We start from the raw sequence: 17,287 nt of genomic DNA, 5'->3' as shown, positions 1-17,287 counted from the left end.
GTTATACTTTTCGCTTAAAAATCTTTCAACTAGTGGATGAAATCTAGCCATTGATAAATAACAGGCCTAGTACTGTTAACTTTTGCAGTTTTGTAAATCTAGTACTCAAAACTTCCTGTTGTGAAAATAACTGGGGGATTAGCTCAAATGGTAGAGCGCTCGCTTAGCATGCGAGAGGTAGCGGGATCGATGCCCGCATCCTCCAATACTTTTCGCAGCAACTCCCGAGATATTAAAGGCAACGTGTATACATATCCAATATTTGTGTAGTGAATATTTATTATCCAATACAATGCATGTTCAACACGTTTCCATGCCTTCCCTCGATCTCTCAGTAGAGGGCGGTATGTTCTCATCCAACTAGAGATAACTGTCAAAATAAAGGAAACACTTGAGTAAATGGGGGATAAAAAGCATATTGTCACTGCACTCTATACTCCTCTGTAAATTGCTCATCTCTGTATACACGTCACAAGACCCACTGGTTGATGCTTATTTATAAAAACCCTCTTAGGCCTCACTCCCCCCTATCTGAGATATCTACTGCAGCCCTCATCCTCAGCATACAACACCCGTTCTGCCAGTCGCATTCTGTTAAAGGTCCCCAAAGTACACACATCCCTGGTCCTTCTCTTTTCAGTTTGGTGCAGCTAGCGACTAGAACGAGCTGCAACAAACACTCAAACTGGACAGTTTTATATCAATCTCTTCATTCAAAGACTCAATCATGAACACTCTTACTGACAGTTGTGAATCCTTTGCGTGATGTATTGTTGTCTCTACCTTCTTGACCTTTGTGCTGTTTGACTGTGCCCAATAATGTTTGTACCATGTACACATTGTTGCTACCATGTTGTTGTTATGTTGTGTTGCTACCATGTTGTGTTGTCATGTGTTGCTGCCTTGCTATGTTGTTGTCTTAGGTCTCTCTTTATTTAGTGTTGTGTTGTCTCTCTTTATGTCCCGTGTGGCTCAGTTGGTAGAGCATGCCGCTTGCAACGCCAGGGTTGTGGGTTCATTCCCCACGGGGGGACCAGAATGAATATGTATGAACTTTCCAATTTGTAAGTCGCTCTGGAAAAGAGCGTCTGCTAAATGACTTAAATGTAAATGTTAAATGTTATGTGGTGTCTTGATGTGTGTTTTGTCCTATATTTATATTTTTAAATCCAGGCCCGGCCCTGCAGGAGGCCTTTTGCCTTTTGGTAAGCCGTCATTGTAAATAAGAATTTGTTCTTAACTGACTTGCCTAGTTAAATAAAGGTTAAATAAATAAAATAAATATTGAAAGCAGGTGCTTCCACATAGGTGTGGTTCCTTAATTAAGTAATTAAAACATAACAACACCATGCTTGGGGTCATGCATAAAACTGGCTACAATGGCTAGAAGAAGCGATCTCAGTGATTTTGAAAGAGGGGTCTCAACGGAGCATAGAGGGTTTAAGTAAAAATACTTTAAAGTACTACTTCAGTTGTTATTGGGGGTATCTGTACTTTACTTCACGATTTATATTTTCTGACAATTTTTACTTCACTACATTCCTAAAGACACGTATGTACTTTTTACTTCATACAATTTTCCTGACACTCAAAAGTACTCGTTACATTATGAATGGCTAGAATGACAGGAAAATGGTCCAATTCACGCACGTATCAAGAGAACATCCCTGGTCATCCCTATTGCCTCTGATCTGGCAGACTCACTAAACACACATGCTTTGTTTGTCTGTGTTGGATTGTGCCCCTGGATATCCGTGAATAAAAAAACAAGAAAATATTGCCAACTGTAGAGCCTGTGCAATTTCAACCAGTGTTGATCATTCAGGCAAATATCAAGTGTATTTTTTTTATTATAAACAATGACCAACCCTTCAAAGATGTATGATTTAAAGTTGGAAGTTATTGCACAAAATAAACAAATAATATATATTCAAGGAGATGGAGAGAGAAGGGAGGAGAAGTGCTGAAATTAGGTCCCATTGCTATGGAGATGTCTCTCACCATTGCTATGATGTCTGGAATGCTAAAGACACACACACACGCACGCACGCACACACACACACACACACACACACACACACACACGCACACACACACACACAGTCTGCACGGGGTGACTAAAAACAGCTTGCGCCACCCGCAGACGGAAGGTGAGGGAACGTTCCAACACTGTGGTCTGGACCTGTTTCACCTTGAGACCGACAACACAGGTAAATACTGTAGTCTCGCATTGCCAGACTTCATAGTCTCATATTCACTCTCCTACTGGAACACAAGGAAAGCAGAAGATTGAGGCTTTAGGTAGTACTATTCCAAATAGATAACACGACAATACCTATTAGTGTGTGTGTGTCCTGGGCCGTAGTACGTGCAGCATGCGGTGGTGTGGGACCCTCAGTCAGACCTTCTGTTCACCCCCAGCCCAGAATGTCTTCCCGCAGCCATGCCTTGGCATCACCCCTGGGTCCTTCCCGTCTGCCTCTAGAGGAAGAAAGCGCTGATGAAGCTACCCCCCCCCCCCCCCCCCACCCTCAACGCCCTCCCCTCCTCCCCTGCACGTGTGGGTCCATCCCAATCCCTGTCTGACCTGCATCCAGACCCCAGCTACAGCCACAGTCACAACCTGCAAGCCAATGTCCTAACCCTGTCTGGTGTGTGTGTGAAAACATCTAAAACAGCTCTGTTGTCTCTCATGGTGTTTCAAAGGAGGACCTGCTGAGGCCTATAGCAGCAGACACAGGAGTGTCCGACAGTCCCTCAACATCAGACAGTGGCTGCTACTCCCCCGGGAACACACGTAAGACCTGCCTGACCAGTACACTCCAGACCTAAGCTCTAGACATACAGTATCTTGCCCTGACTATATGCTCCCAACATATTTCCTGCAATGAACATACGCTGTACCGTTTATATTTATGGTTTAATTCTTGACATTGATCATCTAACTCCCTTCCTCTCCTCAATCTTTTAACCCCATTACCCCTCTCTCCTGCCCTCCCTCCATCAATCCCTCCCTCCCTCGCATTTGCAGCTCCTTCTCCGAGTCTGCCTTTCTCCAACCTCACCCACACCCACCCAGAGACACCCACCTCTCTGAGGCAACAAAGCCCACCCACAGGAGCTCTGGCCTGGGCGTGGGCACCAGGCCTTCCAGGAGCCAGCCAGTTTCCTAGACATTTAGGCAGACACTCAGGGAGCTCTCACTCGGCTGATACAGCTCAGAAGCCCCCCCAGGCATCTAGTGGAGGTGGAAGTGATCAACATGAAGGCCCTGGAGTGAGGTGCAGGGCAAACCTGGATCGCAGAGGGCCCTGAGACAGACAGAGATTGAGAGAGAGAGAAATGGAGAGACTGACATCGATTAAAGTGCCTACTACTATGGGTATATAGTTTCTGAACCTTTAAGGTTCCACTAAGCTATGAAGTGTGTACTATACTTCAAGATACAACTTTTCCCACTGTTGTTTACCCATTTATTAATGCTTCTGCGTTTGAGCTTGCACCCTCTTGGCATTCTCTCAACCAACTTCACCTGGAATGCTTTTCCAACAGTCTTGAAGGAGTTCCCACATATGCTGAACACTTGTTGGCTGCTTTTCCTTCAGTATTCGGTCGAACTCATCCCAAACCATCTCAAATGGGTTGAGGTCGGGGGATTGTGGGAGCCAGGTCATCTGATGCAGCACTCCATCACTCTCCTTTTTGGACAAATAGCCCTTACACAGCCGAGATGTGTGTTGGATCATTGTTCTGTTGAAAAACAAATTATAGTCTCACTAAGTGCAGATGACAGTCCCACACCAGATGGGATGGCGTATCGCTGGAGAATGCTGTGGTAACCATGCTGGTTAAGTGTGCCTTGAATTCTAAATAAATCACTGACAGTGTCACCAGCAAAGCACCCCCACAGCATCACACCTCCTCCTCCATGCTTCAAGGAGGGAACCACACATGCAGAGATCATCCGTTCGCCTACTCTGCGTCTCACAAAGACACGGCGGTTGGAACCAAAAATCTCAAATTTGGACTAATCAGACCAACGGACTGATTTTCACCGGTCTAATGTCCATTGCTAGTGTTTCTTGGCCCAATCAAGCCTCTTTTTTCTTATTTGTGTCCTTAAGCAGTGGTTTCTTTGCAGCAATTCGACCATGAAGGCCTGATTCATGCAGTCTCCTCTGAACAGTTGATGTTGAGATGTGTCTGTGACTTGAACTCTGTGAAGCATTTATTTGGGCTGCAACCTGCGGCTGGTAACTCTAATGAACTTATCCTTTGCATTAGAGGTAATTCTGGGTCTTCCTTTCCTGTGACGGTCCTCAAGAGAGCTAGTTTCATCATAGTGCTTGATGGTTGTGCAATTTACAAATGCCTGAAGGTACCACGTTCATCTGTACAAACAATAGTACGCAAGTATAAACACCATAGGACCATGCAGCCATCATACCACTCAGGAAGGAGACACATTCTACCTCCTAGAGAGTAACGTACTTTGGTGTGAAAAGTCAATCCTAGAACAACAGCAAAGGACCTTGTGAAGATGCTGGAGGAAACAGGTACAAAAGTATCTATAGCCACAGTAAAACGAGTCCTATATCGACATAACCTGAAAGGCCGCTCAGCAAGGAAGAAGCCACTGCTCCAAAACCGCCATGAAAAAGCCAGACTACAGTTTTTAACCTCACATGGGGACAAAGATCGTACTTTTTGTAGAAATGTCGTCTGGTCTGATGGAACAAAAACAGAACTGTTTTGCCGTAATGACCATCGTTATGTTTGGAGGAAAAAGGGGGAGGCTTGCAAGCCGAAGAACACCATCCCAACCGTGAAGCACGGGGTGGCAGCATCATGTTGTGGGGGTGCTTTGCTGCAGGAGGGACTGGTGCACTTCACAAAATAGATGCCATCATGGGGAATGAAAAATTATGTGGATATATTGAAGCAACATCTCAAGACATCAGCCAGGAAGTTAAAGCTTGGTCGCAAATGGGTCTTCCAAATGGACAATGACCCCAAGCATACTTCCAAAGTTGTGGCAAAAAGGACAACAAAGTCAAGGTATTAGAGTGGCCTTCACAAAGCCCTGACCTCAATTAGTGGGCAGAACTGAAAAGCTTGTGCGAGCAAGGAGAACTACAAATCTGACTCAGGTACACCAGCTCTGTCAGGAAGAATACTTTGGCTAGCATAATGGTGCTCCCGTGTCCATGAATGTTTGGTGCATGGAACGAAAAATTCCCAAAATAATAATAATATGCATATCATATTATCTAGAACAGAGTACGAGGCCGTTTAATTTGGGCACTATTTTTTCCCAAAGTGGAAATGGGAAAAAACTACAGTTGGGAATCGACTACAGCTCAGCATTTAACACCATAGTACCCTCCAAACTCGTCATTGTAACGGTAGTCCTCCTCCTCTTCAACCGAAAAGGAGGAGTAGTGATTGAACCAAGGCGCAGCTGGTTGTGAATACATAATTTAATAAAGACACGACAAAACAATGAAGACAGAAAACGACCTATACTTGAATAAACTACAAAATAACAAAACCGAAATGTAAAGACAGACCTGAACAATACGAACTTACAAATAACCGAAGAACGCACGAACAGGGAAAATAGACTACACAAAAAGAACGATGAACAAACAAACCGAACAGTCCCGTATGGTGCGACAAACACTGACACAGGAGACAACCACCCACAACGAACACTGTGAAACAACCTACCTAAATATGACTCTCAATTAGAGGAACGCCAAACACCTGCCTCTAATTAAGAGCCATACCAGGCAACCCTAAACCAACATAGAAACAGACAACATAGAATGCCCACCCAAACTCACGTCCTGACCAACTAACACATACAACAAACTTACAGAAATAGGTCAGGAACGTGACATAACCCCCCTCCTAAGGTGCAAACTCCGGGCGCACCAGCACAAAATATAGGGGAGGGTCTGGGTGGGCATCTGACCACGGTGGTGGCTCAGGCTCTGGGCGAGTTCCCCACCCCACCATAGTCAATCCCAGCTTACATCTTCCCCTTATAATGACCACCCTCCTATTACACCCACTTAATATATATTGTACCATCAAGATAAGGGGCAGCACCAGGATAAGGTAGCGCAGGACAAAGAGATAGCTCAAGACAGAGAGGTAGGTCAAAATAGAGATGTAGCTCAGGATAGAGGGGCAGCTCCGGACAGAGAGACAGCTCTGGACTGAGGGGCAGTTCAGGATTAATGGCCGCTCTGGGCTGAGAAGCAGCTCATGGCTGGCTGACGGCTCTGGATGCTCATGGCTGGCTGACGACTCTGGACGCTCATGGCTGGCTGACGGCTCTGGACGCTCATGGCTGGCTGACGGCTTTGGACGCTCATGGCTGGCTGACGGCTCTGGACGATCATGGCTGGCTGACGGCTCTGGACGCTCATGGCTGGCTGACGGCTCTGGACGCTCATGGCTGGCTGACGGCTCTGGACGCTCATGGCTGGCTGACGGCTCTGGACGCTCATGGCTGGCTGACGGCTCTGGACGCTCATGGCTGGTTGGCGGCTCTGGACGCTCATGGCTCGCTGGTGGCTCTGGCAGATCCTGTCTGGTTGGCGGCTCTGGCAGATCCTGTCTGGTTGGCGGCTCTGGCAGATCCTGTCTGGTTGGCGGCTCTGGCAGATCCTGTCTGGTTGGCGGCTCTGGCAGATCCTGTCTGGTTGGCGGCTCTGGCAGATCCTGTCTGGTTGGCGGCTCTGGCAGATCCTGACTGACGAATGGCTCTAGCGGCTCCCGACTGACTAACGGCTCTGACGGCTTGGGACAGACGGGCGGCTCTAATGGCTCGTGACAGACGGATGGCTCAGACGGCGCTGGGGAGACGGATGGCTCAGATGGCACTGAGGAGACGGATGGCTCAGGTGCCGTTGGGCAGACGGCAGACTCTGGCCGGCTGAGACGCACTGTAGTCCTGGTGCGTGGTGCCGGAACTGGAGGCACCGGACTGGAGACACGCACTTCAAGCCTAGTGCGGGGAGCAGGGACAGGGCACACTGGACTCTCAAAGTGTACTATTTGTCTGGTGCGTGGTACCGGCACTGGTGGCACAGGGCTGAGTGCACGCACATCAGGACGAGTACGGGGAGAAGGAACAGTGTGTACAGGGCTCTGGAGACGCACAGGTAGCTCAGTGCGTGGTGCCGGAACTGGAGGCACTGGACTGGAGACACGCACCATAGAGAGAGTGCGTGGAGGAAAAACAGGGCTCTGGAAACGCACTGGAAGCCTGGTGCGTGGTGTAGGCACTGGTGGTACTGGGCTGGGGCGGGGAGGTAGTGCCGGAAATTCCGGACCGTGCAAGCGTGAGCCTGCCCAACCTTACCTGGTTGAATGCTCCCCGTCGCCCGACCAGTGCGGGGAGGTGGAATAACCCGCACCGGGCTATGTAGCGGAACCGGGACACCATGCGTAAGGCTGGTGCCATGTAAGCCGGCCCAAGGAGACGTACTGGTGGCCAGATATGTAGAGCCGGCTTCATGGCACTTGGCTCAATGCTCAATCTAGCCCTACCAGTGCGGGGAGGTGGAATAACCCGCACTGGGCTATGCACACGTACAGGAGACACCGTGCGCTCTACTGTGTAACACGGTGTCTGCCCGTACTCCCGCTCTCCACGGTTAGCCTGGGAAGTGGGCGCAGGTCTCCTACCTGCCCTTGGCCCACTACCTCTTAGCCCCCCCCCCCCCCCCCCCCCCCCCCAAGAAATTTTTGGGTAGTACTCACAGGGCTTTTCGGGCTTCCGTGCTAGACTCGTCCCATCATAACGCCGGTTCCCTTCTCCGGTTGCCTCTGCTCTCCTCAGTGCCTCCAGCTGTTCCCATGGGAGGCGATCCCTTCCAGCCAGGATCTCCTCCCATGTGTAGCAACCTTTACCGTTCAAAACATCCTCCCATGTCCATTCCTCCTTCTTGCGCTGTCCCTTCCTCCCGTTACACCGCTGCTTGGTTCTGGTTATTTGGTGGGTGGTTCTGTAACGGTAGTCCTCCTCCTCTTCAACCGAAAAGGAGGAGTAGTGATTGAACCAAGGCGCAGCGGGTTGTGAATACATAATTTAATAAAGACACGACAAAACAATGAAGACAGAAAACGACCTATACTTGAATAAACTACAAAATAACAAAACCGAAATGTAAAGACAGACCTGAACAATATGAACTTACAAATAAAGTCCCGTATGGTGCGACAAACACTGACACAGGAGACAACCACCCACAACGAACACTGTGAAACAACCTACCTAAATATGACTCTCAATTAGAGGAACGCCAAACACCTGCCTCTAATTAAGAGCCATACCAGGCAACCCTAAACCAACATAGAAACAGACAACATAGAATGCCCACCCAAACTCACGTCCTGACCAACTAACACATACAACAAACTAACAGAAATAGGTCAGGAACGTGACAGTCATCAAACTCGAGACCCTGGGTCTCGACCCCGCCCTGTGCAACTGGGTCCTGGACTTCCTGACGGGCCGCACCCAGGTGGTGAGGGTAGGTAACAACATCTCCACCCCGCTGATCCACACCACCGGGGCCCCACAAGGGTGCGTTCTGAGCCCTCTCCTGTACTCCCTGTTCACCCACGACTGCGTGGCCATGCACGCCTCCAACTCAATCATCAAGTTTGCGGACGACACTACAGTGGTAGGCTTGATTACCAACAACGACGAGACGGCCTACAGGGAGGAGGTGAGGGCCCTCGGAGTGTGGTGTCAGGAAAATAACTTCACACTCAACGTCAACAAAACAAAGGAGATGATTGTGGACTTCAGGAAACAGCAGAGGGAGCACCCCCCTATCCACATCGACGGGACAGTAGTGGAGAAGGTGGAAAGTTTTAAGTTCCTCGGTGTACACATCACGGTCAAACTGAATTGGTCCACCCACACAGACAGCGTTGTGGAGAAGGCGCAGCAGCGCCTCTTCAACCTCAGGAGGCTTAAGAAATTCGGCTTGTCACCAAAAGCACTCACAAACTTCTACAAACGCACAATCGAGAGCATCCTGTCGGGCTGTATCACCGCCTGGTACGGCAACTGCTCCGCCCACAACCGTAAGGCTCTCCAGAGGGTAGTGAGGTCTGCACAACGCATCACCGGGGGCAAACTACCTGCCCTCCAGGACACCTACACCACCCGATGTCACAGGAAGGCCATAAAGATCATCAAGGACAACAACCACCCGAGCCACTGCCTGTTCACCCGGCTATCATCCAGAAGGCGAGGTCAGTACAGGTGCATCAAAGCGGGGACCGAGAGACTGAAAAACAGCTTCTATCTCAAGGCCATCAGACTGTTAAACAGCCACCACTAACATTTAGTGGCCGCTGCCAACATACTGACTCAACTCCAGCCACTTTAATAATGGGAATTGATGGAAATTATGTAAAAATGTATCACTAGCCACTTTAAACAATGCCACTTAATATAATGTTGACATACCCTACATTACTCATCTCATATGTATATACTGTACTCTATACCATCTACTGCATCTTGCCTATGCCGTTCTGTACCATCACTCATTCATATATCTTTATGTACATATTCTTAATCCCTTTACACTTGTGTGTATAAGGTAGTAGTTGTGGAATTATTAGGTATGATTACTTGTTGGTTATTACTGCATTGTCGGAAGTAGAAGCACAAGCATTTCGCTACACTCGCATTAACATCTGCTAACCATGTGTATGTGACAAATAAAATTTGATTTGATTTGAAATGGCGCCCCCTATTTCCAAGAGGTTAATAAGGCTGCCTAATCCAAAAGTTAAGTAATCGTGTGAGGGAAAAGTGTACTGATAGGAGGGTATTTGCAAGTGGGGACCTTTACTTTATATCACTGAGTCAACACAAGTCATCTCATCTCCTAGAGAGAAGTCTGGCAGGTTAGCCATTATATGATTAGAACTGGCACTTTTCAACAGTATACACACATTACTGTAATGTAGCCGTTGGAACCAACATACTGTACATTTCCGAGGTAATCGTCAGATTGACATTGTCTCGAGGTCATCCATTATTTCACCATTACTTATCATGGCAGGTGCAAACTCTCTTATCGTAGCGATAAAGGAGTGCAGAGTTAGAACTGTGGACCGTCTGTATATAAGACAACACACACACACAGGTCTCAGATCACTCATCCAAAGGCATCTACAGGTGAGTCTGGTTCCTCTCAATGGTCTCTACCTTGCTTGGTTTGCGCTGAGCAAAAGAACTGCAATACATTGTGTTTGATGGGTTGATTGACGAATTGCTTCTTGGCACAGGTGAACGAGTTCTACAGGTGACAGCTGAGCAGACCAGACATCGCATCATGAAGTGGGCTATCGTTCTGTGTGCCGTGGTGGCACTCTCGGAATGCATCATCCAGTACGTTAATCCTGTTATACCCCTGTTATACCCCTGTTATACGCCTACTATACTCCTGCTGTACTCCTGCTATACTCCTGTTATACTCCTACTATACTCCTGCTGTACTCCTGTTATACTCCTGCTATACTCCTGTTATACGCCTACTATACTCCTACTATACTCCTGCTATACCCCTGTTATACACCTACTATACTCCTGTTATACCCCTGTTATACTCCTGCTATACCCCTGTTATACACCTACTATACTCCTGCTATACCCCTGTTATACGCCTACTATACTCCTGCTGTACTCCTACTATACTCCTGTTATACTCCTGTTATACTCCTACTATACCCCTGTTATTCTCCTACTGTACTACTGCTATACCCCTGTTATACTCCTGCTGTACTCCTGCTATACCCCCGTTATACACCTACTATACTCCTGCTGTACTCATACTATACTCCTGTTATACTCCTGTTATACTCCCACTATACCCCTGTTATTATCCTACTGTACTACTGCTATACCCCTGTTATACTCCTACTGTACTCCTGCTATAACTCTGTTATACTCATACTATACTCCCGCTATACCCCTGTTATACGCCTGCTATTCTCTTGTTATACTCCCGCTATACTCCCGCTGTACGCCAACTATACTCCCGCTATATACTCCCGCTATTCTCCTGTTATACACCCGCTATACTCCTTTTATACACCTACTATACTTCTACTATGTTCCTGCTGTACTCCGGCTATACTCCCACTATACTCCCGCTGTATATCTACTATTCCCCTGCTGCGCGCCTGCTATTCTCCTGTTATACACCCATCAGACTCCCGATATACTCCTGCTATACTCCCACCATACTCCCGGTATGCTCCTGCTATACTCCCACTATACTCACACCATACTCATGCTGTGCTCCTGCTATACTTCTGCTATACTCCTGCGGTGCTCCTGCTATACTTCTGCTATACTTTGACCAGAAACTTTCTGTAACTGAGCTGCTTGCCTAACCGGATTTCTCCTCCTCCACAGGGTGCCGCTGATCAAGGGGAAGAGTGCCAGGGAGAGCCTGGAGGAGCAGGGTCTGTGGAATGAGTACAGAGGGAAGTTCCCTTTCAACCCCACCAGGTTTGACGACCAGAACCTATATGTCTCCAGCGAGCAGATGACCAACGACGCTGATGTAAGCATGAGAATGGAAAGCACTTTCCACTTTCCACTGTGTGAGGCAGCAGAGACGGCTGAAGCACCTCTTTTTGGCCTCTTCTTCCTAAATGAATTATTGATCCACCAGGAGAACTTTAGTTTGAAATCAACAATTCGATTACTGATGACCTTTAGGTATTCTGGTGTCATGCAGCTAATTCTTATAATATCATAGGGTAGGGGGAGGTATTTATTAATACAAATCATTATTTCATTATTTGATCTTCTCTAGTTGGCTTATTTTGGAGTGATCTCCATTGGAACTCCTCCTCAGTCCTTCACTGTCATCTTTGACACTGGCTCATCCAACCTGTGGATTCCCTCCGTCTACTGCAGCAGCGCAGCTTGCGGTATGTAACACACACACGCACAAACACACACACGCACAAACACAAACACACACGCACAAACACACACACACACGCACAAACACACACACGCACAAACACACACACACAAACACCCAGGCTAATCGTGTCTCCCCTCCTTCCAGCCAACCACAACAGGTTCAACCCCAGTTTGTCCTCTACCTTCAAGAATGCTGGGAAGAGCCTGTCCATCCAATACGGCACTGGCAGTATGACTGGCTTCGAGGGCTTCGACACCGTTGTGGTAAGGAACAGAATTCAACGAAACAACATGAGGACTGGAAACATTGTGTAGGTTTCAGTACTATCTCAAATATTCTCCTCTTCTTCCTTCTTCCTCTCTCCTCTTCTTCTCCTCCACGTCCTCCTCTTCCTGGTCCTTTGTAGGTGGGTGGGATCCCTGTGAAGAACCAGATCTTTGGGCTGAGTCAATCGGAGGCTCCCTTCATGGCTCATATGAAGGCTGATGGTATCCTGGGTCTGGCTTACCCCCGCCTGGCAGCCTCTCAGGCCACACCGGTATTTGACAACATGATGACCCAGCATCTCGTCAACCAGGACATGTTCTCTGTCTACCTGACTCGGTGAGTGGTCAGAGTGGAGGTCAACCAGGGCTGTGTCTGAAATGGAACCCTATTCCCAATATAGTTTTGTATACTTTTGACCAGAGCCACATGGCTCCCACATACCATCATGGCTTGGCAGACATGGAACTATGAACTGACGCAACTTCTCTCTCCCTCTCTCTGCCTCTCCTCTCTCTCTCTCTCTCTCTCTCTCTCTCTCTCGCTCTCTCTCTCTCTCTCTCTCTCTCTCTCTCGCTCTCGCTCTCGCTCTCGCTCTCGCTCTCGCTCTCGCTCTCGCTCTCGCTCTCGCTCTCTCTCTCTCTCGCTCGCTCGCTCGCTCTCTCTCCCCCTCTCTCCCCCCCTCTCTCCCTCTCTCCCCCTCACACCACCCCTCTCCCTCTCTCTCTCCCTCTCTCTCTCTCTCTCTCTCCCCCCCTCCCCCCTCTCTCCCCCCCTCTCTCCCTCTCTCTCTCTGTTGTCGTCCATCTCCAGTAACTCTGCGGTAGGTAGCATGGTGACCTTCGGAGGCGTTGACCCGAACCACTACCAAGGCCAGATCGCATGGATCCCCCTGTCCTCTCAGATGTACTGGCAGATCACCGTCGACAGGTACTGTTGCAGTTACAGAAGGTTTTATAGGGTTATAAATGGTTATTAATGGGTTATATAATCCTATGATACTGGTTGTTGAAGTGGTTCAGTACAGTTCTCAAGCAGCCATCTCCTCCTGATCTGTGTATATCTGTGTGTCCATTGCAGTGTGACTGTGAACGGCCAGATTGTGGCCTGTAACGGCGGCTGCCAGGCTATCGTGGACACCGGCACCTCTAATATTGTGGGACCTCAGGCCGACATCTCCAGCATGGCTCGTGCTGTGGGAGCCCACTCCGCCAACGGAGACGTAAGTCATATAATATTGTTTTGGTGATGTTTCACAAAGAGCCAGGCATAATGTTGTGTAAATGATTTGTTCCCATCACCACTACTGACATAACTCAACAAGAACCAGAAAATAACTCACACAGTCTACCTCACAAAGCAAAAGCTGTTTAATTAATCGTCTCTCTCTCCTCTCATACCTCTCTCTACTCTCATACCTCTCTCTCCTCTCATACCTCTCTCCTCTCATACCTCTCTCTCCTCTCATACCTCTCTCTCCTCTCATACCTCTCTCTCCTCTCATACCTCTCTCTCCTCTCATACCTCTCTCTCCTCTCATACCTCTCTCCTCTCATACCTCTCTCTCCTCTCATACCTCTCTCTCCTCTCATACCTCTTTCTCCTCTCATACCTCTCTCTCCTCTCATACCTCTCTCTCCTCTCATACCTCTCTCTCCTCTCATACCTCTCTCTCCTCTCATAACTCTCTCTCCTCTCATACCTCTCTCTCCTCTCATAACTCTCTCTCCTCTCATACCTCTCTCCCCTCTCATACCTCTCTCTCCTCTCATACCTCTCTCTCCTCTCATACCTCTCTCTCCTCTCATACCTCTCTCTCCTCTCATACCTCTCTCTCCTCTCATAACTCTCTCTCCTCTCATACCTCTCTCTCCTCTCATACCTCTCTCTCCTCTCATAACTCTCTCTCCTCTCATACCTCTCTCCCCTCTCATACCTCTCTCTCCTCTCCTCCCTCTATTTGTCTCTCTCTCTTTTCAGAATGTGGTGAACTGTAACAACGTCAACAACATGCCAGCGATGGTCTTCCACATCCACGGACAGGCCTTCACTCTCCCAGCCTCCACCTACGTCCGCCAGGTGTGTGTGTGTGTGCGTGTGTGTGTGTGTGTGTGTGTGTGTGTGTGTGTGTGTGTGTGTGTGTGTGTGTGTGTGTGTGTGTGTGTGTGTGTGTGTGTGTCTGTGTGTGTATGTCTGTGGTGTGTGTAGATCTTACGTAGCCATGAAGTGACCGTAACATTGTTTTGACTAGTTCTCTGTCTCTCTGCCACCCGTACAGTCCACCTACTATGGCTGCCGCACCGGTCTCCAGTCTAGTAACTCCGACCTGTGGATTCTGGGTGACATCTTCATCCGACAGTACTATTCCATCTTCAGCAGAGCCCAGAACATGGTGGGTCTGGCCCTGGCTAGATAATCGAACACAGATCAACAATGTATCCCGTGACGCCATATGAACAACAAAATGAGCGTATCTCTCCAGTGCAATCGTATCTATTCTAAAGCTATGTTTGAGTAGTTTGTGATAGGAAGTGATTATGCTCTATGTTTATAATTGTTATTAGTTCATCCAAAAGAATAAAACGGAGTCTTAGCACGATGAGTGGTCAGATGGTCTTGTTTGGTTCATTCGTGCTGTGATTATGAATAAAGCACACACTGCATAATCAATCTGAAAACATAAAACTATGTCTATGCATCTATTCACTTCCTTTCCTGTAATGCCACCATGTGGCCAATCATGTGACTGCTCCTATGGCCCCGAACTCTGTGCCAAAACTGTCAGAGTTGGTTGGAGAGTTGGACTTGCTGTGTCAAGCAAAAGTAGGCAACCACTCCACTGAGCCAGCCAGTCCTTTGACAATGACAAGGCACATTGGATTATGGATGTTAATACTCTCAATGACACGGTCGTCGCTTTGCCCAGCTCTCTGCTAAGTACCACTCTCCTGAGAGGTGACAAGCCGCACAGCCAATGATTCAAATATACACTCGATCAGTGGTTCCCCAACTTTTTATAGTCCCGTACCCCTTCAAACATTCAACTCCAGCTGCCTACCCTCTCCAGCACCAGGGTCAGCGCACTCTCAATGTTGTTTTTTGCCATAATTTTAAGCCTGCCACACACACTATACAATACATTTATTAAACATGAGAATGAGTGTGAGTTTTTTGTCACAACCCGGCTCGTGGGAAGTGACAAAGAGCTCTTATAGGACCAGGGCATAAATAATAATATAATAATCAATAATGTTGCTCTGTATTTAACCATCTTACATATAAAATTGTGAATAACTCACCACAGGTTAATGAGAAGGGTGTGCTTGAAAGGATGCTCATAACTCTGCAATGTTGGGTTGTATTGGAGAGAGTCTCAGTCTTAAATCATTTTCCGCACACAGTCTGTGCCTGTATTTAGTTTTCATGCTAGTGAGGGCTGAGAATCCACTCTCACATAGGTACGTAGTTGAAAAGGGCATCAGTGTCTTAACAGCGTGATTTGCCAAGACAGGATACTCTGAGCGCAGCCCAATCCAGTAATCTGGCAGTGGCTTCTGGTTAAATTAAATAAAAATTTCACAGAACCGCTTGTTGCAATTTCGATGAGGCTCTCTTGTTCAGATATCAGTAAGTGGACTGGAGGCAGGGCATGAAAGGCATAACGAATCCAGGGGTTTGTGTCATCCGTTTCAGGAAAGTACCTGCGTAATTGCGCACCCAACTGACTCGGTGCTTCGCTATATCACATTTGACATTGTCTGTAAGCTTGAGTTCATTTGCACACAAAAAATCATACAATGATGGACCTGTGTGTTGTCCTTGTTGATGCAGACAGAGAAGAGCTCCAACTTCTTAATCATAGCCTCAATTTTGTTCCGCACATTGGATATAGTTGCGGAGAGTCTCTGTAATCCTAGATTCAGATCATTCAGGTGAGAAAAAACATCACCCAGATTGGCCAGTCGTGTGAGACACTTGTCATCATGCAAGCGGTCAGACAAGTGAAAATGCTGGTCAGTAAAGAAAACTTTAAGCTCGTCTCTCAATTTAAAAAAATGTGACAATACTTTGCCCCTTGATAACCAGCACACTTCTGTATGTTGTAAAAGCGTTGCATAGCTCAGAAAATACACGAGAGTTCAGGGTCCTTAAAATAAACATCCTTAAAGTGTAATTGTAAGTTTAAAATTATATTATGTGAGCTAACATTAAAAGAAGCATCCTTAAAGTCTAATTTCTAGGAAGTACTAATGGTACTGTCCGCATTCATACACAGGTGCTTTTTCAAAGCCTATGTCAAATACTCCAGTGACTGTAATTGGCTCCAATTAGTTTAATTGGCTCCGATGAGTTAATTGGATCCAATGAATGTAATTGGCTTCAATTAGTTTAATTGGCTCCAATGATTGTAGTTGGCTCCAATGAGTTTAATTGGCCTCAATGAGTGTAATTGGCTCCAATGTCTGTAATTGACTCCAATGAGTGTAATTGGTGCCAATGAGTGTAATTGACTCCAATGAGTGTAACTGACTCCAATGAGTGTAATTGACTCCAATGTGTGTAATCGACTCCAATGAGTGTAATTGACTCCAATGAGTGTAATTGACTCCAATGAGTGTATTTGGCACCAATGAGTGTAATTGACGCCAATGAGCGTAATTGACTCCAATGTGTGTAATTGACTCCAATGTGTGTAATCGACTCCAATGAGCGTAATTGACTCCAATGTGTGTAATCGACTCCAATGAGTGTAATTGACTCCAATGTGTGTAATCGACTCCAATGAACGTAATTGACTCCATTGTGTGTAATCGACTCCAATGAGTGTAATTGTCTCCAATGAGCGTAATTGACTCCAATGTGTGTAATCGACTCCAATGAGTGTAATTGACTCCAATGTGTGTAATCGACTCCAATGAGCGTAATTGACTCCATTGTGTGTAATCGACTCCAATGAGTGTAATCGTCTCCAATGAGCGTAATTGAATCCAATGTGTGTAATTGACTCCAATGTGTGTAATCGACTCCAATGAGCGTAA

The 17,287-nt window shown here is 47.2% G+C and overlaps 1 protein-coding gene and 1 non-coding gene across 2 annotated transcripts; both read left to right on the top strand.

Annotated features, from left to right (window-relative positions):
- The first annotated feature begins 132 nt into the window (after positions 1 to 132).
- trnaa-agc (transfer RNA alanine (anticodon AGC)) lies at positions 133 to 205 on the top strand. The gene has a single exon. It is a non-coding gene; the product is annotated as a tRNA-Ala (tRNA).
- A 10,128-nt stretch (positions 206 to 10,333) lies between these two features.
- On the top strand, positions 10,334 to 14,839 carry LOC129851137 (pepsin A-like). Its single transcript, XM_055917488.1, has 9 exons — positions 10,334 to 10,432; positions 11,462 to 11,612; positions 11,868 to 11,985; positions 12,129 to 12,247; positions 12,391 to 12,587; positions 13,062 to 13,178; positions 13,329 to 13,470; positions 14,229 to 14,327; positions 14,527 to 14,839. The coding sequence occupies exons 1-9, from the start codon at positions 10,377 to 10,379 to the stop codon at positions 14,662 to 14,664; spliced, it is 1,137 nt and encodes a 378-aa protein (XP_055773463.1). The 5' UTR covers positions 10,334 to 10,376; the 3' UTR covers positions 14,665 to 14,839.
- Positions 14,840 to 17,287: the final 2,448 nt, after the last annotated feature.

This window comes from Salvelinus fontinalis, chromosome 1, assembly GCF_029448725.1.
Source record: "Salvelinus fontinalis isolate EN_2023a chromosome 1, ASM2944872v1, whole genome shotgun sequence".
Classification (NCBI taxonomy): domain Eukaryota; kingdom Metazoa; phylum Chordata; class Actinopteri; order Salmoniformes; family Salmonidae; genus Salvelinus; species Salvelinus fontinalis.
This window is presented reverse-complemented; position numbering and strand designations above follow the sequence as displayed.